The sequence below is a fragment of the Lepisma saccharinum genome, chromosome 10 (genome assembly GCF_977018435.1).
Source record: "Lepisma saccharinum chromosome 10, izLepSacc3.1, whole genome shotgun sequence".
NCBI classification, from domain to species: domain Eukaryota; kingdom Metazoa; phylum Arthropoda; class Insecta; order Zygentoma; family Lepismatidae; genus Lepisma; species Lepisma saccharinum.
Genome location: NC_139238.1, coordinates 34,013,521 through 34,035,511, shown reverse-complemented (window position 1 = coordinate 34,035,511; position 21,991 = coordinate 34,013,521). Strand labels below are relative to the sequence as shown.

The following is a 21,991-nucleotide window of genomic DNA, read 5'->3' as shown; positions in this document are numbered from 1 at the left end:
AGGTGGCATGTCGCTTATTTCACAGAAATAAGCTCTATTTGCGACATATCGAGTAAGTTTTCTTCGTTTCTTTATGCCTTCGGTAACACACAAAATGGCGGTCACAGTTTCACTACCGTACTCAGCATGCAGTGTTTCCACCCCACTGCACCCAAAAATTCCTATGTACCCCCACGAACCATTTCCGGTAAGGTTAGGTTAGGTAGGATCACGTATAGGTTACAATAGTTAAAAATTGGTTTCGAAAAAAAATATTCGTAGCCCCACACACCATTCTTGCATAACCCCACAAACCATTTGTCAAAACGTACCTTATTAGTTACAAAAACACATGTTTGGAAACACTGACCGGGATTATGTTATCACACACAGGCTACATCCACCTGGAAGTAAATGGATGCAAGAGCTTTCGTTCATCGGTCACACATTTATATCAAAAATAGATGATTTACCGGCAAAATTTAATGAACGATGCGAGAAAACACTTCCCTGAACTTCCACAAGTATAAAGAAACTGCATTCGGTAAGTAATTTCTCCTGTAAATTTGAAGAAATCCATCTGTCCAATACGAGAAATTTACCAGTAATACTTATACCTCTCACTGTGTCTGGTGTCATTAAAGACCCCACCATAGTATTTGCATAACCCTGTTTTGTTTGCGTGTGTGTGTGGCACTTTTCCATCCTCTTCACATCGTGCTATGACTTATTTCTAGGGACTTGAAATTTTCGTTTTATTTTTCCCTAAATTCCGGGTTACTTTTTACTGCAATTTGGTGTTATTTTTCACTGTTTAATCAAATTTCGGTGTTATGAATTGTAAATCTGTGTTATTTTTATATTAGTTTTTACGGTTTCTTCTATGCATGAGATTTTCACATTGCTTTAGTTATGGAAAATTAAGGCAAATTTTAGATTTAATGGCAATAATAAATAAATCAAAGGCTTACCTTTGTGAGAAACTACAAAATTTCTTGCATTTGGGAAACTATTTCATCTCATCGACCTCTAAATGTGAAATGTTTAATGAAGGATATCACCCAAATCTTTGAACACAATCATATTTCTAAAACTTTCACTCACACAGAATAAAATTTTCAATAATTATTATCTTAATCTTTTGAGACCCAAGGCCTTTCACATGTAAGCCTCTGTCCCGAGCCGATTTTGAGCAAAATGCAGAGTTTCAATTAACTTAGTGTTGATCGGAGACTAATTGCCCTAGAGAGATGAGTGATATACCGTTGTACGCGGAATGAACCAGAGATTCAGACTATATGAAATTTATGCAAATTCGGCGTATATGTGGCGGGGGGGAGGGGGCTAACTCTCAAAATTCCAAAATTTCGGGGAAAAAAATTTGGTTCCCCCACCCTCCCCCCAAGAAAAAAGTACATGACAGTGTCGACATGCACACGGAAATGATCGCTGACATGTAAGGAACACAAAAATATTTGCATTATTATCATATGACCAATGTAACTTGAGTTGTACCCCCAAAAGGAATGATTCAAGCTTCAAAATGCAGTGGTACCTTGAAATCACTATAGCTCAGAAACTAAATGCCTAGAGATATGAAAGATATACCGTTGTACGCAGAATGAATCACATATTTAGTCGATATATAATTTATGCACATTCGGCGTATATATGGAGGGGGAAAGGGGGGAAATCTAAAATATTTTTTTTTAAAAATGGGGTTTCGACCCCCCGCCCCCCCCCCCCCCCGAAAAAAAGGATATGAAAAGTTCAAAATGCACATAGAAATTGTCGCTGGCATGTAAGAAACAGAAAAATATTTGCATCATTGTCGTATGACCAATGTAACTTGAGTTGTACCCCGAAAAGGAATGGCCACTGATTCAAGCTTCAAAATGCAGCGGTACCTTGAAATGACTATAGCTCAGAAACTAAATGCCCTAGAGATATGAAAGATATACCGTTGTATGCAGAATGAATCACAGATTCAGACGATATATAATTTATGCACATTCGGGGTACATATGGAGGTGAAAAGGGGGAAATCCCTTCAAAAATACTTTTCTTAAAAAAAATGGCTCCCCCTGAAAAAAATGTCAAAATGCACAAAATGCAAAATTTATGCAAATTTGGCGTATATATGGAGGGGGAAGGGAGAAAACCCCCAAAAATTATTTTAAAAAATTGTCACCACCCAAAAAATGTCCTCACACTTGGGCACAAAACGACACATACGCACAACATTCACGGACGAAAAGCTAGAACACAGTGAAAAATGAGCACTGATTCTTGCAGCTACTTGAAATTCTATTTTTAGACAATGCAGGGTAACCCCTGTCGCAACGTGTGGACACTTGTGTTAAAAAAAACAAAGGTTTCCTTCAGCATGCTTTGAAATTCCATTCTCACAACGCAGATTCAGCACCCGGTCTTTCCCCTCCCCCTCATGGAAAACTTTCATTTTGACATCGGATACTGATAAACAAGCTTCCTTCAAAAGTACTTCACAGGCGGAGTGAAAAAGCATTGCTTTAGAACAACAAAGCTTGTCGGCAAAAATTTGACCTTGAAAAGAGACACAAAAGAGAAGGCCCTTTTCCCGCCTTCCCCCCTCCATTTTCATGAAGACAAAAAAAAGAAAAAAACATTTCTGTTAAATACATCTGTTAGAAACAATATTAAAAAAAATCGAAATTCTAGCCAAAAATAGAAAAGTTATAACGTAAAAACTACGACCTTGACACAGCATCTCGATCAAGATGCTTGGGACAGTGAGGGTTACATTTGGGTATCTCGTTCGAGACGCTTGGGCGGCAAAATGTTAAATGCACTTTTAAGTTTACTATAATATTGATCATTTTCCACACACAGATGATTCGTAGTAAATGTTCACAGTATTCACTCACCATACTTCCTATATATATATATATATATATATATATATATATATATATATATATATATATATATATATATATATATATATATATATATATTTTGTGGAACGATTCAAGGGAGACTGTAAAAGAGGTAAAATCTCTATCCAGACATCAGTGCTCGGTCAAGTGACAATTTACAAGGAAACATTCCACAAATAGCGGAAACACATGACGTCAGGAGACACGGCATTCGATACTACCGGGTTCAAACCCATCTTTGGGTGGCAAATACAGAAGTGTTGACTATGCAGCTTAAAATAGCTAGGCACTAGAATTCGGTAGTTAGTCGCACCTCAGAATTCAGTAGAAGCTCAAAGAGAATACCAGATACCAGGCAAAGACTTATTCACTCTATCAGGTGTCAAGCCCGGTTCGGGAAACCGAACGGTAGCTAGCGCCAAGGCAATCTCTAACACACATGCAAGTTGGCCATCTTCGGTACCACGGCTTGTAAGTCGCAGCTGTAGGTCAGACCGTCGCTCGTATAGCTTTTTTGAGGGCTACCACCTCTCCAAGACCAGCTTGTGCTTCGTCGCCTGACATCTACACTCAACCACTTGGCTGATAGGTAAGATGTACATTGTCAACATCCCTTGAAAACATTCCACTCTCTGCCAGAAGCCTGTCAGCTAGAGAGTATGTGGACCATAAAATGTAACCTAGCTCTACCATCTGACCCCTAAAGCGTTCACAGTTACGATCCCCGTAGTTTAAGTAAACCAGTGGACGCATCAATATATAAAAGCTTCTAAATAGAAATATAGCAGTTTTTTTTCATTCACTGTAATAGAATTATTGCTGTAACAAATGCTTCCACGTTCGAAGTGTGATGTAAACCTTGTCTTCTTCCTTCTTTTAAACTTCTCAAAGCCTTCGAGGACAGAAAGTTGCCAGTTTGTTACACTCACATTACTTTTGTTCTCGGGGCTCCCCGACAGCGCAGTGGTAGTGTCGGCACCTTGTAATCAAGTGGTCCCGGGATCGATATCCGGTGGAGGCACCACAGTGGTTTGGATTAAACAAACTGTAGGTCCATTACCAATTAGCCTTTATGTGCATAAAGTGAACGTGAAAGAGCCTCTCACTTCCATTGCGCTTAATCAAGGAATCCTTTCGTTCCCACGTTATTTTGATTGATTGATTTGCTTTATTTTTACTTCGCTTGTTCTGCCACTTTTGGCTAATTTGCTAAGATGAGGATGAGTGATGATATGATGAAATTGATAAATGGACACTCACACACATCCATTTCCAGGCCAGGATTCGAACACGGAACCCCTGGCATCGTAGTGCAATATGCTAACCACTCCACCACAGGGGCCGGCCCATGTTATTTTGAAATTCAGTGATTACAAAATAATTTAGTTCTATCTGAAGCATGTAGTATTTTAGAAGCAAACTAATGTGTTCACTTCTGGCTTTGGGATGCTGCGAAGTACACCACAGAAGGAAACTGAAATGGAAGACACTGCACAAACCATGCAGCTTCAGTGATTCTGACTGACTGAAATTTTCATAAGAATGCCAAGGAAATCCCTCTCAAACCTCAAAGTACCATTTTGTGTACACACATACACCTGCACCCCTATGCCCCTCCCCACACAACAGGTGTTTCTCCCTGAATTTTTTTCCGTTCCTGCGAAACTTCCCTTATGAGAAGATCCCCGCAGCGAATTCTATTTCAGGACGAGGTCATAGCACTGTAAATCATTTCTGCGCCAAACTGCAAATACATGAACCATGACAAACTGTTTTGAATATACAAGGGGGTGCTGAGAAGTTCGTAGCCCAACCCAGAAGGACTACATGTGGAATGATGAAATTTTACAGTTATTCTACATACTCCCCCCGAAGTTCAATACACTTCCTTGCACGGTGCTCCAATTTTTGCAGACCAGTGAAAAAATTCTGAAGGCTGTTCCACACACCACTGTTCTGTAGCACTAATCACATCCTTAGCAGATCCGAAATGGCATCCTTTCAAGTGTTGTTTGAGTTTGGGGAATAGGAAATAGTCTGATGGAGCTAGATCTGGGGAATAAGGTGGATGATCTAGACGTTGAAACCCTAGATCATGCAATGTCAGTTGTGTTTGCAGTGCTCGATGGACAGGGGCATTGTCCTGCAGGAACAGAATTCCTTTTTTCATTTTTCAGCAGCGTTGCACTTTCAGTTTATCTTTCAATTTTGTGAGTAATGCAGAGTAATACTCTGCATTAAATGTCTGAGCCTTGGGCAGGTAGTCTATGAGTACGACTTTGGGGACAGTTACTGTTTTTGCTCTTCCTGCACGTGGAGCATCAGCTGTTGAAAAATCGCTGCGTTTAAACTGTGCCATCCACTTCTTCACCACTGCATATGATGGCGGAGAGTCCCGCTGTGTTCCACTGATTTCCTCATGAATTTGCTTTGGCGACTTTCCTTGGTGAAACAAAAATTTGATGACAGCTCTGATCATGTTGTTAGTGAAATTCGCTGTCTGGGCACACATGATCACTTCAGGGGCCTGAAAAGTACAATAACAATTCCATTATTAATATGAAAATTTTGCATGTGTACATACCAAGATATGTTCTTTAAAACTGTAAGGTTTCATCATTCCACGTGCACTCCTGGGTTGGGCTACGAACTTTTCAGCACCCCCTCGTAACTTTCACTAGCTAGACTAGACAAATCTCGTAGTAGCACTTCTCGTAGTCCTTTTTGAACAGAAGAAGTGTTAAGCTCAGTTTATAGTGCATATTTCGCGGCATTTTTCGCGTTAAAGTGCAAATTCGGTGTTATTCTGAAAAATGGCATAATTTGCGTTATTTTGCGATTCTGAAACTCCAAAAACTTGCCTCCTTAACCTACCCAAATACATTTTAAACACTTTATTTTGCTTTCCTCAACTTTTTGGTGTTATCGTTAAAACTAAAACTTTATGTCCCTACTTATTTTCGTAATTTTGCAGGGTTCCTACACACCTGGAAAGCATGGAAATCTTGGAAAATTTGAAGAGAGAAAAATTAAAATCTCAAGGAAAATCATATACTTGATCAACAAGTCCCAATAAAGTACATATGAAGGACTAGAATATGCTCTTGCATATTCAGTAACTCACTTGAGATATATGTTTATTTTTGCATTAGGAATTAATTGATTGTTGAATATATTCTGTTGGGTTATTGACCAGGTCAATTCTGCAAATTGTTCCAAAATTAATTTGGTCAATAGCCCAAGAGAATTTATTCATCATTTGTCGCCTGGACAGCTTCAAGAATTACTTTTAATTGATATTGTGTTCATATGTAAATTTGTTTGCGAAAAGTTTGAAAGTATTTGTTCTAATATAATGTGTTTGAAATTGTATTTTATGCACTATACAGTTTGAAAAATGTTAGCTACCTCAAAATTAATTATACTTTTTTCATATATCATATTATTTTCTAAGAGTAATAAGCAGAACGTATTGATTATTAAAACCAAAAATTATGGGAGGCTAATAAAAGTCTCTAAATTAGTGTTTTTATTTTCGATTTGCCACTGGTGCAATATTCATTATATTTAATTACAAAACTGAGTAGGTTCAGTATCCAGCAAGGTGGTAATTTTTAATCATATCCAATAGCGTTCTTTGTCACAATTCTCTTTCGTTTACATTTTGGCACTCCAGCAGATTTACATTATTTTATGTAAACTATTTTCAATTCATGAATTCATTCGATAATTAAATGAACACTGCATATTAACTATCTTTGTTTGATACATTTGAACATGATTTTTTGCATAGTGCTTTGTTTGGAATATGATTTCAGTAATCTTGGATATTTTAAGTAGGCCTATGTCAAAACAATCCATGACACCAGGAGAAATTATATTAGTTGCTTAATTAGTGTTTAAGCACCAGTATCCTATAAATTCATAATAAAATATTCATAAGCAATGATTTTTTTAAAACTTGGATAATGGGGTCTTGGGCATTTACCCAAGTTGCCATGGCTCTGCATACTATGGACGTAGTATAATTTCAGTTGCAATATGTGTATAAAATGGAATTTCCATATTTCAGTAACACGAGTCTATGCACAAGCCACCATGAAACGTGCAGCCCCCAGAAGCAGTAAGGAGAAAGATGACAAAGGGGACAGGATGGAGCAAGACAAGGATGTGAATGCAGACTTGGATGTATCAGAGATAAGGGAAGAGGAGGACGAAGAAGAAGATGAGGAAGGAGCAATCCGAATAGGGGACATTTACATTGCTCCTCCCCCGGCCCCAGCTTGCACCTTTGAGAGCAGAGGGTCTCGTCTCATCATCACTCATATTGAGAATGAAAACTTCAAGAGTTATGCTGGGAAGCAAACCCTGGGTCCGTTTCACAAGGTGAGTGAAGTTAGACAGATACTATTTTACAGGGTGATTGAGCTGATTTGCTGTGATTTCAATCTTCATTAAAAGATTGCTACGAACTTACACAAGGTATCATTGGCAAGAGGAAAGTTCAAAGTTTTATTAATAGTTTGCGGCACCACTTTGTCAATATTCCAAGTCCTGCAATCATTGTTAGAGACAGGAAAGCAGAAATGATTTGACTTTGCGGATGAATTCTTGGATCTTGTGGAAGACAATGATTCTGTGTTGGAAAATTTATGGGTAAGTGACGAGGCTTATTTTCATCTCACCAGGGAAGTGAATAAACAAAACATTCAATTTTGGGCTACTGGGAACCCACATGAGTTTCAAGAGTCGTCACACTACTCTGAGAAAATTCTTGTCTGGTGTACAGTTTTGAGACTTGGTGTCCTTTTTCTTTTTTTTCCTCCGAGGAGTACATCATGTCTGGTAATTACCTGGAAATGCTTAAACCTTATTCATCTCAGAACTGCGATGCAAACGTATTCCAATACAAAGACAGTGGCCAGGCCACACACCATAGCCGAAGTTCTTGAATTCCTGAACAAGCATTTCTGTCATCGTGTCATGTCCTGAAATGTTCAACCGTGGCATACTGTGGCCTCCCACAAGTCCAGACTTAAATGCATGTGATTTTTACTTGTGGGGATACCTGAAACAAGAAGTTTTTAAATCTGGTCTAAGAACTATCCATGGACTGCAAGATGAAGTCAGGAGGATTAACACAACCAATTCGAAGGTAACGTGCTTTCAACAACATGTGTGTTTGCCTTCGTCATGGTGCCAAACTGCATGGTGGTCATATTGTGAACATACTAAAATAAACTTTGAACCTTTCTCTTTCCAACGGTACCTTGTGTAAGTTTGTATCTGTTGTAGTACTTTTTTTAAATAAAGATTGAAATCAGGACAAATCAGCTGAAACACCTTTTAGTTTTATTAGCCACTTAGGTTAAATCCGTACTACAAGGGGTTGCTGATAGGTCTTTAGCTTTATCTAAAAGAAACTAGATTTAGCAAGTGATAGGTTTTTGGTCAACATATGCTTCAAAACTAACATGCTTGTGTGACCTTTCTCGGAACTTTGAAGACCTTCTAGAATTATGTATTTGGTTTCTCTTGAATCTCCACATTTACAACCTGGATGGCTGCGGTAGTGGTGCCAAAGCAAGTCTCGTTCAGGTGTTTTTTTTTTTAAATTTGGCATGAAGTAGTAATCTGAGAGGGTTAAATCTACAGAATATTGTGGATGCTCCAGCACTTTGAACCCCAGGGCAGCCAATTTCCACATTGTGACAGTCGCCAAGTGTAATTATGCAATATCCTGGAAGAGGATGACTCATCTGGACAACTTTCCCCAGCATGTTGATGCGAATTTCTGCTTCAGCTGAACACCATCCTTGTCTCACAGGTCAACCACAAGAACCTTGGCAGCTGACTTCTGGACCCTGCACTTCTTTGTGCATGGCGAACCAATGTGCCTTCACGCGAGGCTATTCTTATGTTGGGGGGTCATTCAAATAGATCCAATTTCTCATCAACCTTTACCAACTGGGCCATGAAACGATCACCGCCCCACTGAGATCGTTAAAGAACCACTTTGGAAGTGATGATCTGAGCATGCTTTTGGTCTCCATTGAGATGTTTCGGGATCCACTTCACGGAAAGCTTATTCATGACAAGGTAGCCATGAATAATTATGCCAAAGTTTTCATGGGAGATGATCGGGGTCTCAGCTATCATCTTAGCAGAAACTCTCCTATTCTCTGATATCATTTCATGCACTGCATCCACATTCTTGCACAACCATGGATGCAGGTTTTCCAGACATCATCTGTTCTGAAATGGCCTGTCCTAAATTGGGCAATCTAGGTTTTCACAGTGTAGCAAGATTTATTGTGTCATATCCTCAAGAATTTGACTTGCAAGAAGAAATACTTGAACACTGCCCTGTTGTCATTTCCACTGAGATTAGCTGAATTGAGGGGTCTAGTGAGAGAGGGAGCTATGCCACTTTGACAAGAAATGGAAGTAAATTGAGTTTTGTAAAGCATTCCGTTGAGTCATAATTTGTATAACAAAGGGTATTTTTTTTTCTGAACATATTGTTAGGTAAATTATTCAAAAGGAAAAATATGAATTTTAATATAATATAAATACCATTTATTATGAACATGTATGGTATATTGTTGTAGCATACCCATGTGGAAAAATCAATCTAGCACATCAAATACTTTGAACAAGGCTTAAATACTTTTGCCTCAGTGTAAATCATGTTCACAGGGTTACATATGATCTACATAAAGACAACTTCATATGTCTTCTGGAGGATCTTCACTGTCCATTGTTTCTGTGGATTTTAATTTTTGGTAAACACCATGAAGAACTGGAGGAATATAAGGCATTATTGCCATGAGATCTTTTAACTTCAAGGCTGATATTAAATCTAGCACAGGTTACTGCAACACAACCTCTGCCACTCCTATTGCAGACACCATCAGTAAGTGGCATAGCTCCTTCTCTCACTCAAAATGCTGATGAGGACGTATTCAAGAACTCAGAAAATCTGCTGCAGTACAAGCGGGAGCTGTGCCACATGGTTGTAGTTCACATGATAGATGACAGATGTTAGAAGGAGAAGACTGAAAATGGCAAAAAATAAAATTTTCAAGATTTGTGGCATAGCTCCCTCTCTCACTAGACCCCTCAATTGCTGCCATGACCAGTTCACACTTAAAAAATGCAAAGATATAATTATGTAAGAAGGCTTATGTTTTGTCACAAGGAACTAGAAGGACCAAGGTTCATTACAACCTATGCTTTGTTCATATCAAAACAGAAGAAGGCACAAAGGCTTGGAAGAGTTATCAGCACCCCCTCGTAATAACCCATGATAGACACACCTGTAATAATTTTCTACCTCTGGCTTTGTATCACAAAGCATTTTGTTTTTTACTGCTATCCTTCCACTGCTTTATCTTTTTAACTAATGTGTTAAACAAGGGCTTGGAATGTAATCACCTATACCAACAGATACTTTCATGGTGTTGCATTGTGTCTGCAAAAGTGCCTCATGACGCTTTAATGTTGTCTAAATATCCTGGAAATTATGGAAAATGCATAATTTTTGCAACATTGTAGGAAGAAATTAATTTTTTGATTAAATCATTATCTGTAGAAATATATTTATGGTGAATAAAAGATCAAGATTTCGTTACAAAAACTGGGCATATTTTAGGATTAAGAGCGGTATATAAAATGTAATTTCGGTCTTAAAGTAGTGTATAAAAACCTAAATTTGATTTAAAAACTATACTTATTACACAAAATTAATATTTCCCTTCTAATAATACATTTATGTAGTTATCAGAGTATTAAAGTTTATTCCTGTGTAAAGTGCTATGCTACGATGCCAGGGGTCCCAGGTTCAAATCCCAGCCTGGGCATGGATGTTTGCAAGTGTCCATTCATTAATTTCATCATATCATCACTATCCCCATGTTCGCAAATTTGCCAAAAGTGGCACAAGAAGCAAAGTAAAATAAAGCAAATCAATCAATCAATTTTCCGTGATTTGCATAACTCACAGAATAGTTCAGACCTCGGACGGTGTCGTGTCAGTAAATAAACCCTAAAATTTGTGTTTATTTCCCATTTTTCAGTTCATTTTGCATCATTTCGTGACAGAATAGTAGCAAAATATATCTCATGCTTTTGGAAAACATGAAAAATTAACATTGCGATGTGTTATTTCACATTTCATGTTTTCGTCAAAAACGAAATATGCATGCCCCTAAATATCTGATGTTACATTATTAATACTTTAAAGCAAAAGCCAGGTAGTTTGTGCAGTATTTATATATTTAGAAAAGATTATAAATACTTCGAACTATTTTGAATTCTTACAATTTACAAATATTGGTGAAAATCAGTGAGTATCATCACTGGTATTGGTTCAGCCCTATTTCCAACTTCATGGAAAACCTGTTGAAGGAAGGCTTAGGAAGCTGGACCGAAACATTTTGTACTAAAATATGCATTTTGTTGTTTTTCAGAGCTTTACATCTATCGTAGGACCTAATGGAAGTGGCAAGAGCAATGTGATAGACTCCATGCTCTTCGTGTTTGGCTACAGAGCTCAAAAGATCCGTTCCAAAAAGATTGCTGTTCTGTTGCATAATTCAGAAAAGCATCTGAACATCACTAGTTGCACAGTTTCAGTTTATTTCCAGTTGATTATTGATAAGGTAAGGTTGGAGTGTTTTCATAAGATGTATGATGATAAAGTAAAATTAAAATATGCAGTAATTAATCTGGGACAAAGGAAATCATTTTAGAACATATTAAGAAAGGAGTACTTCACCTGAAACAGTGAAGTTTAATGCATGTTCTAATGAAGAATTAGACAGAAGCCATTACAAGTATAAATGCATTTTGGGTTGAACTTGGTATATAAAATGGTGTGTCAGTATGAATAAACTATCAAATTTGATTTTGAAACTTTACCCTTTTGATACAAAGTGAACTTTTTCATTCTAATACTTCTAACTGGAATCATTACCAATGTAAAATATACAGGTTGATTAAAAAAGAAGTGTACACTTTTTGAAAAGCAATATTTCCTCTTGTATTGAACAAAATACATAATGAAAGGTTAACTGTGGAAGTTCTGTTTGTTTTTTTTTACTCATAGGTTTTCTGGGTTTGTGTACCTCTGGCCACATGGCAATACAAGCTTATACTCCAATTTGTCTAATATGTACCTAGTAACACATCCTTATCAGTGTTTGCCACAAAACCCAGATTCGGTGTTTGAGTTTGTCGTGCCCTTGGGATGTGGGGGTTGATACACTGTGTTCTTGACAAACCCAAAGAAGAATATATAACAGGGAGTTAATTCCAGTGATTATGGTGGCCATCGTAGAGAGTTCAGTGTCCATATTATCAAGAACATCGTGATGAAAGTGTAGTGGTGTACTATCGTGTTGATAAATTAAAGCGTCACTGTCTGCTTGCATTTGAGGCATGAGCCAAATCTGGAGCATGTCCAGTGACCCTATGATTCCAAGAAAAAGAAGTGTCCATAAACATGTCATTTGACATAGCAAATAGCAGATGTGTTCAACGAACTGTCGAAGATTGTTTTTCCCCAGATCCACACATTGTGACAGTTCACTTTACTGTTCACGTGAAAAGTGTACATGCAAAATAATCTAACAGTTATTTTTAGTGGTTTTTATTGATTTTACCTGCGACGTTTTGTTCTGTTTCCCAGAACTTTCTCAAACTACACTAAGATATACATACAAAAACACATTACATGGCTATTCACTCTACACTTCTCCCAACTTTTACAGAAGTGTAGAATGTGAGGTTGTGTTTTTGTATGTATATGTTAGTGTAGCTTGAGAAAGTTCTAGGAAACTAGAATGAAACGTCACAGATAAAATCAATAAAAAACACTAAAAATAACTGTGTTAAATTATTTTGCATGTACAAAAAGTGGTTATGCGAACCTTCAAGTAGAACATTGATATTCATGAAAAGTGTTCTCATCATTAGTTAAGCAGAAAATTTTTCATTTTCCATTAGATTAAGCATGCCCATGCAAGACTGTTTCTGCACAGTTTTGTCACTTTCTGCGTTGAATTATAACAACTATAACTTGTATGGCTTAACATGAAGCATTTTCTCATCAACACTCTCCACACTCTGGGTTATGGAATACCAAGCTGGGCACTAATTTGTGTTAATTTCTGGTGTTTGCATTCCCCATGTTCAACAGACGTTGATGGCCTTCCACTGGTCTATCCTTTAAAAAATCATCCAGAATCTCTTCAACCGATCGAAGATTGATTACCTATTAGACGGTGGTTTGTGAAATTGACCCTGAAATTTGTGATGCTGTTTTTGGGAATTACATAACATGCAAAGCTTTTTAATCTGGAAAGTAGCCATTTTGCAAAAACTGGCCTCCTGGTGTTACAACAATCGAACAACAGACTGAAAGAAAGAAAGGAAAAACTGTATAAATGTTTCTATCATGCACTCATACTCACACAAGTTAATTATGATGTGTGAAGCAACAATTAGAAAGTGTCAGTTTCTTTTTGAATCACCCTGTACATGGATTATACATTTTCTTTCTTTCTTAAAGAAGCCTATTTTTCAATCCACATTTTGCCACTGAGTTTAGTAATGTTCCAAAAAAACTTTGCATAACCTATAGGATAATTCAAACTCCTGAAAGGATTGTGTAGCCAATATAAACTATAAATTTTGTTTTTTAATACTGTTTTTTCACAAAATGTGTGTAAATACAATATCCCACCTTTGAAAATTACCTAAAATTAACAGTTCATTGGTAATTTCACATTTTATGTTTCTTGCAACAACAAAATATGCATGTCTCTGATAACATTGTAAGTTTGGAACAGTGTTGTTTCATATATACTACATTATAATAAAATCAGATTAATAATTAACATTCATCATTTCACATGACTGTGGTGAATTCCATTTCAGTTAACCAATCTTTAATGTACTAATAGATGTTCATTGAAACAGACTTTGCAGTTTTCAACATTAATTTTGTGTTCAAATATAAATATGTGGAAGTTGCAGCGATGTGTTAATGTGATACACTTCTTCTAGCCTGATGATGAGTTTGAGGTAGTTCCCGGCTCGAAGTTTGTCATCTCCCGAACAGCATTTAAGGACAACACGTCATTTTACCAACTTAATGGTCGCCGCGTTCAGTTCAAACAGATTGCTCGTCTGTTGCGCAGCCATGGGGTTGATCTCGATCACAATCGGTTCCTGATTCTTCAGGTGAGATTTTTCTATCTGTAATATAACTAGTACAGTGTAATGCATAATTAATACTTGGCAAATTGTCCATGACTATTTTCATTCATTTTCCTCTTGCTTCCTATGTGTTTTTTAACAAATACATTTTTAATTAGCAAATAAAGTTTTAATTTTATGTTTACTGTGTTTATATTGTCCTGCTATCTGGCAGGTAATATGAACATTGTTCAGGGTTGCTACACATCTGGAAAACCTGGTAAACAGGGAAATGTCAGGGAATTTTGCAGATCATCTGGAATTTACGTGCATTTTGGAGTCTTCAAGAGAAAAAGTTGGAAAATGAACAAGCAGTTCACGTCCACTTTTGGATTCGGTTCTTCTGATTCCACTCCCAAAAAAAGATTCAGTTTAGAGACTTGTTTCTTTCATTCTTATGATTCTCAGTCTTGTGCAAAATTATGGTTCCTTCTAATTTCTGTAATAAATTTTCACTTTTATAATACTAGATATTTGGGGGGCGTTGCCCCCACACCCCCTATACACCTTCATGGCGTGCTGCTAAGCACAGGGGAGCACTTTACCTTTTTTTTACCTTTATTAGAAAGAATATCAAAGTAAAACTTGCAATCCAGTATCTAATTGATAATATGATCATAATTATCGGAAAGGTTGGTGAAGATGAGGTTATCGTCTATTATTTTATAGATGAAAGTTTTGTCGGCATATCCTATAGAATTGCTATATGCAACAAAAATTTATCCAGATGCTGTGTACTCTCAGTGATAAATCATAAGCAACAAAATCTAAAAGTTCTAAAATTTGATACAGGAAAGTTTGCTGATGAAAGAATTAAGAAAGATTACCAAATTAAACTGTCAAATAGATTTGATGTTTTGCAGGATTTAAATGATGATGAAAATATAAATGAAACAGACGTAAATAAGAATTGGGAGCACATACGTAATGCAATAGAATCAGCAGCTAAAGAAAGTATAGGATACCATAAACCGAGAAAAAGTAAGCCGTGGTTTGATAATGAATGTCATAATCTAATAGAAATAAGAAATCAGGCTAGGCTTAGGTGGTTAAATAACTCTGATGATACAAATCTAAGCAATTATAATAGAATAAAGCGAGAAGTTAACTGCACGTTTAGAAGTAAAAAAAGAGATTACTTGAAAAGCAAAATTAACGAAATTGAAACAAACAGCAAAAATAAAAGTATCAGAGATTTATATAAAGGTGTAAATTAATTTAGAAAGGGGTGGCAACCTAAAGTAAACTTGATAAAAGATAAATATGGTGATTTTCTAGCTGACCCAAGGGATATTCTAAATAGATGGAAGAACTACTTTAATGACCTTTTAAATGTCCATGTAGGAGATAAATCTGAAGTAAATGAAGTCCACACAGCAGAACCTTTAGTTCCAGAACCTAACTTGACTGAAGTTAAAGATGCTATTAAAAGGCTAAAGAATAACAAAGCACCTGGCATTGATTTAATACCAGCTGAGTTAATTAAATATGGTGGAAATTCATTAATATGTCAAATCCATAAATTAATTTGTTTAATATGGAATAAAGAAGAAATCCCTCAACAGTGGAAAGAATCCATAATTGTTCCTGTGTTTAAAAAAGGTGATAAAATGAACTGCAATAATTACCGTGGAATTTCTCTACTCTCAACAACATATAAAATATTATCTAACATTCTTTTAACAAGACTAACCCCATATGCTAATGAAATTATAGGTGATTATCAATGTGGATTTAAACGTAACAGATCAACTACAGATCAAATTTTTCACATCAGACAGACACTTGAAAAAAAGTGGGAATATAATCAAAATGTCCATCAGCTATTCATTGATTTCAAAAAAGCATATGATTCGGTCAAAAGAGATAAATTATATAATATATTAGTAGAGTTTGGAATACCTAAGAAGCTTGTTAGTATGATAAAAATATGCACCAGTGAAACAGAAAGTAAAATTCGTGTGGGTATTAATATGTCTGACAAATTTACAATTCATGATGGGTTAAAACAAGGAGATGCATTATCTCCATTGCTCTTTAATTTTGCCTTAGAATATGCTGTTAGGAAGGTAAAAGAAACTAAAGAAGGACTAAAATTAAATGGTATGACTCAGTTGTTAGTAGGCTTAATTCAGGAAATGCATGTTACTTCTCTCTTCATAAACTTTTGTCTTCTCGTTTAATATCTAAGAAACTAAAAGTTAAAATATACAAAACAGTAATTTTGCCTGTAGTATTATATGGATGTGAAACTTGGTCCCTTACATTGAAAGAGGAACATAAATTGAGAGTATTTGAAAATAAGATCCTTAGGAAAATCTTTGGACGTAAAAGGGATGAGGAGACAGGTGAGTGGAGAAGGTTACATAATTTAGAACTACATAATTTGTATTCATGTCCATATATTATTAGAATAATTAAATGAAGAAGACTTAGGTGGGCAGGCCATGTGGCACGAATGGGAGAGGAAAGAGGAGTTTACAGGATTCTTGTTGGGAAACCTGATGGTAAGAGACCTGTAGGAAGGCCAAGACGAAGATGGAGGGACAACGTTGAGATGGACCTAAGGGAAATCGGTAGGGATGGAAAAGAGTATATAAAACTTGCTCAAGATAGGGAAAGATGGAAGGCCTGTGTTGCTGCAGCCATGAACCTTCGGGTTTAAGAAGTCTAGGGAGTTAGTTAGTTATGCTGTGTACTTATAAATGTAAGCAAAAAAGCATCATTTTCTACGAAACTCTAAATTCGGCAGAAAATGAAAGATTGTGTATGGTTTATGAACTTTTTCTGTTGTTTTTATATTGTGGAGATCGTTTATGGTGAAATAATGTACCTCTGTTACCTTAGCCTGAAGGCTAGATGCATGTGATTGTAGCACCCAATACATTTGATGCCGATTGTAATTTTACATTTTACTCTTCGAATTTTCATGTGTTCTTGTGTGTGTGTAGAATGAAATTTGCTAAAATAAAGTTGTGAAAGTGAATATTCATAATAATTAATGGATTATATATTTAATTGAAAAACTCGGTTCAAAATCAAAAATCATGATGATAAATGTCTGAAACATTTCATTTTTGCACTGGAAAACCTGGAAATGTCAGGGAATTTCATAATCACAAAATCGTAGCAACCCTGTTGTATGTTCAATGAGCATGTTTCACATTATATATGAACAGCAAAATTTCTCCAATAATAATGAGCAAAGCTCTCATGGAAAGTTATTTTTTGAAAGTAACAGCACAGCAATTCTGTTTCTTTAAAAAAAAATAACTAGGTTACTTCTACAGATCCTCTATTCTAGGTAAGGTAAAACTCATGTAGCATGTTTCATGCATAAATCACAATAGAGCTGTTCTTTTTTTTTTTCTTTTTTTTTTTCATTGATGGCCATACAAATTTAGCATTAATTTTAATTAAAGTAAATTTAACCTTGTGTATTTGTAAATATAAAAAAAATATCGAGGTAATAAAATTGAAAGTAAACCCTTACAATAACTTACTGAAAAGTTACATGAAAATTGTGGCTCAACTCAAGTTTCAACTAGGAAGGGTCAAAAATATATGCAATCCAAATTCCGGATAAGTTAAAAATCTGGATTCAGAAATTTTACTATCTGCATTTCGCAGGGAAACGGGATGTTCATCCATACATTCAATACAATGCAAAATGTGAGTCTTCATAGCAATAAAATTTGCTGGATGTCTGAAATCTGGTACAACTTGGTAACGAGGCCTCTTGCTGATATGCCTCACTCCATTTGTTTGCCAGACATCAGACGATGAATGCGTAACCAAAGCCTAGCATCCTGAATAGGCCTTGGAGTATGATCGTCGAATGAGGAAGATAAAAGTTAAAATAGAAGCACATTAAGAACTTCCTTTGTGAATTCTACCTGACAATGTGGAAAAATAATTATAAAACTCTCCTTCTGAAATCCAGATGCTGCTGTTTTACTGTCCAGATTTAAAAGAATTCAGATTTCGTAGTCTGAACCTTTGTCTTTTGCATTCTGTGCCTTGCCCTTCTACCAAACTACTAAGCCAACCTGCTGCCACTCTCCCGACCCTGGTGGAAGCACATAGTGGTTTGGATTCTACTTAAAACTGTAGGTCCAGTCATGATTAGTCTTAAAGCATGAACTGTACTTAAAACTCAAACCAAGCCGACCTCTGGCTTACCTGCAATTTCAACAAGTTACGTTGTGTGTAAGTTTTACGATGTACATCAAGGTTGAAGAACTGAAAGAAAATATCAGATGTGAAATTGCTGCTATTGACATCATTAAGTGGCAGTGACACTTCCAGCATCTTCTATAAGACATTCCTATTTGTCATGGATTGATGTATGTTTTGCATTAATATTATTTAAAAATGTTACTTTTGCAATCATGAAGGGGTTTAAAAAATAGTGTTCAGTCCTAAATGAATCATCCTGTGTTTTCTCATTTTATGACTAAACCTTTGTATTACTCATTTCTTCTTTCAGGGAAGGATAATTAAAAGGTTTACCCACTACAAGGAAACATTACACTCTTAAATAGCGCCAATATAAATTTATTGAAATTAAACAATGCCAAAAAAATTGTTCATTTCTTTTGTGTACAGCATCAAAATACTGAACAAATTCAGATAGAAATAATCATTTGTTTTGCATTTATAGGGAGAAGTGGAACAGATAGCATTAATGAAACCCAAAGGGCAAACTGAACATGATACAGGAATGTTGGAGTTTTTAGAAGATATCATAGGAACAGTAAGATACAAGGTTTGTACTGTTACATTGTTGTCATTCCCTACAATAATGGAGGTTCTGTATATAGTGTTAACCAGGGATTTGGATTTTTATGTCCTCAGCAGACATCTTTGGCAGGGTGGTTAGCACAGTGCTACAATATTAGGGGTCCTGCTTTCAAATCCCAACCTTGGCAAGTGTGTTCTTTGTCAGTGTACCTTCATCAGTTGTCACTCATCCCCCTTTTCGCAATTAGCCAAAAGTGACAGAAAAGCAAATTGAAATAAACCAAATCAAGCAATCAATTCTCATAAATATACTATAACTAAAATATCTAGTGAATAAATTGTGTTTTCTTCATGGGGTGTAAGATTAATAACAAGAAATAGAAGTGTAAAATTTTAATGTATGGAGAACTTTTAATTTTTCCCGAAAATCGTTCCATATCAGTGTGTGTACCAGTCAAGAAAGTCAAGAAAAAGTAGAGAAATCAACAAGCAGTTCAAGAAGTCAGCAAAAAGTCAAGAAATTATACTTGTGGTCAAGAATTTTTGCTATCACAATGACTGATTGATTTTGTTTATTTTGCTTCACTTTTCTGCTTATTTTGGCCGATTGCGAAGATGAGGATAAATGGTGGTAAGATAAGATGGATGAAGGAACAATCACAAATATATAGGGACAACAACATGAACCCCACATAAGATTATACTGGCTGTGAGTCCAGGATGCATTAATAGATAAAGCAAGTCTGATTCTCTTGTTAAATACAGCTTCAGTTTTCATCTGAACTGGCCTTTTGGTAGGTTTTTCAACAAATGAATATTTATTTTTTAATTGCTAATTTCCAACTTCACCTAAGTAGGTGTCGAATGAAAGTTAAATAAACCGGAAAAAGGTCAAGAAATAGTCGAGAATTTTAGAGTTGTTATTTTGGAATACACACTGATTTAGAACTATTTATTTTTCATGAATATCAGTTGCATATGCTGGGATAACTTCTTAATAGTTCTCTTTATAAGCCCTAAGCCCTGATTTCCAATGTTCTGTGACTGCTCTGAGCAGTGTCAGATATAAATGATAGCCTATTGTCAGCCATGTACGACTACATAGCAGAGCTGCTTTTTACTTTGACTGATACAAGAAAAGCAAACTTAATTCATTTCGGAAATATCTAAGTGCAGATGAAAATTCTTTTATAGATTTAAATATTGAAAATATGCAAAATATGACCAAAAAATGGTTAGCATATGCTCACATGACACGTTACCTAACAATGCACCTCAATTTGAATCATAACTTGAATTTCAATGTTTCAGGAACATATGAATCATAAAAATCCTAGCCTTACCTATTACTTTTATGCACAAAAACACAGCTGTCTTGCTTGGAAAGTAACTTAGCAACATGTACATATATAACAATTTCATGTGTATATTACTCATTACACTCTGTATATTGGGAAAGTGAGGGTTTTGAAAGTGCTCATAGTTGCTAAATTCCATTCTAAAAGAAATCCATAAAAGAAGGCAACATTTCTAAATGTGAATAACTAAAATATCACACATCCAATAATTCTTACCCTAATTATTACTTCTCCATAATTCCAGGAGCCTATCGCAATACTAACCCAGAGAGTGGAGGAGCTAACAGAGGAACGCTCGGAGAAGCTCAACCGAGTGAAAATAGTTGAGAAAGAGAAGGAAGAATTGGCGGGACCCATGAACGAAGCTGTTGGTTACCTGAAGCTGGAGAACGAGATAGCAGAGGCTAAGAATGGCCTGCTTCAGAAATACATGTAAGTTCCAGAGTTCTTACTCATTATACATATATGTTTTACTGTATTTTGAATATGTTTTCTATTTTTAATCATTTAACTTGTAGTGTTGAAAACACAAATCAAAAGTGAACGTAATTTGTTATAAATCAATTGATGTGAGGCTACGCAAAGTAGATATATGTAGATCAGCCACTTTCAACCTGAGATAGGCTCTTAGGTACTGCCATCTAGTGAGCTGCATGATTCACATTTGTATTACTTGTTTATGTGATAAGACAAGTATTGTCCTCTAGTGGGCGCACGATGTAACATGTAACAACCAAAGTGTGAGTAACAGCGGCCCAGATAGCACACTTCTAAGGAAATTAACATGAAAATGAATGAAGTATTATTTCTTGTACACAAATGTAAATGTTGGCAACATTTGTACCTTGTTGGATAGCTGAAGACTCAAGTAAGTAATTTAAGTAATTTTCATGCTTCGTGTCATACCATTTTTGTTATTAATGCGTTGTTAAATAAACTAAAAGTGCATTTTTTATCACCACTTGTAAGTTTAGACCCACCCGTTACTTACATGTGATTGTTATTTGGGACAAACTTTTTTTCAACGAGCCACTTATTTCTTAGCTATCAGAAAATGTTGAAATTAGTGCCATACAATTAGCTGTTTTTTGTCAATTCGTATTTTTTATGTGGAAAATTATAATTTTAAAAGAGAACAATAAAATTCGATTATCTCGAAAACTACTACTTTTCGGACAGGGTATCATATGGTCAAATTTATTGCAAATTGCCTGTACTTTAACCCCTTTCAGGGAATACGTCTAATTACAGGTCATCCTGTATTTCAGGAATTTCCTCGGAGAGTTGTGAAATTGAGAAACTGCCTTTTTTCTCGCGCAGTTTCTTCAATTTGTGGACGAGTTCATCAGTCACAATTGAAGGTCTTCTTTGACCTCTCTCATGCACATCTGAATGCCCAGCCTTAAATTTCCTACACCAGTCTCACACAGCACTATCACTCTTAATGCCATTGTCATAAACACAGCATAATCGATGATGAATTTTGGCTGCGTTGACTCCTGCTTGAATGAATCGATTCACACCACTCCCTTACAACTGGCAGGAGCAGTAACACGAACATTAACACGAACATCCATGTTCGTCAGTTCCTACTGATGCAATGTTGAAGCAAATGGACTGTGGTTGTGTGTGGAGTGTGATTACACATTACTGCTGCTACTGCGCATGCACTATGTCGCTGCGGTTATGTATTACTGTTTATGAGCTAATTGGAAGTTTATTTCTGAATAG

At 36.0% G+C, this 21,991-nt stretch overlaps 1 protein-coding gene across 1 annotated transcript in view; it reads left to right on the top strand.

The window, feature by feature from the left end:
- Positions 1-21,991, top strand: part of glu (structural maintenance of chromosomes 4-like protein gluon) — a 72,694-nt gene that overhangs the window by 2,207 nt on the left and 48,496 nt on the right. The window contains exons 2-6 of the mRNA XM_083129711.1: positions 6,970-7,283; positions 11,369-11,560; positions 13,968-14,144; positions 18,823-18,927; positions 20,505-20,692. Of these exons, the coding sequence (XP_082985837.1) occupies positions 6,996-7,283; positions 11,369-11,560; positions 13,968-14,144; positions 18,823-18,927; positions 20,505-20,692 (950 nt within the window). The 5' untranslated portion in view covers positions 6,970-6,995. The remainder of the gene's footprint in view (positions 1-6,969; positions 7,284-11,368; positions 11,561-13,967; positions 14,145-18,822; positions 18,928-20,504; positions 20,693-21,991) is intronic.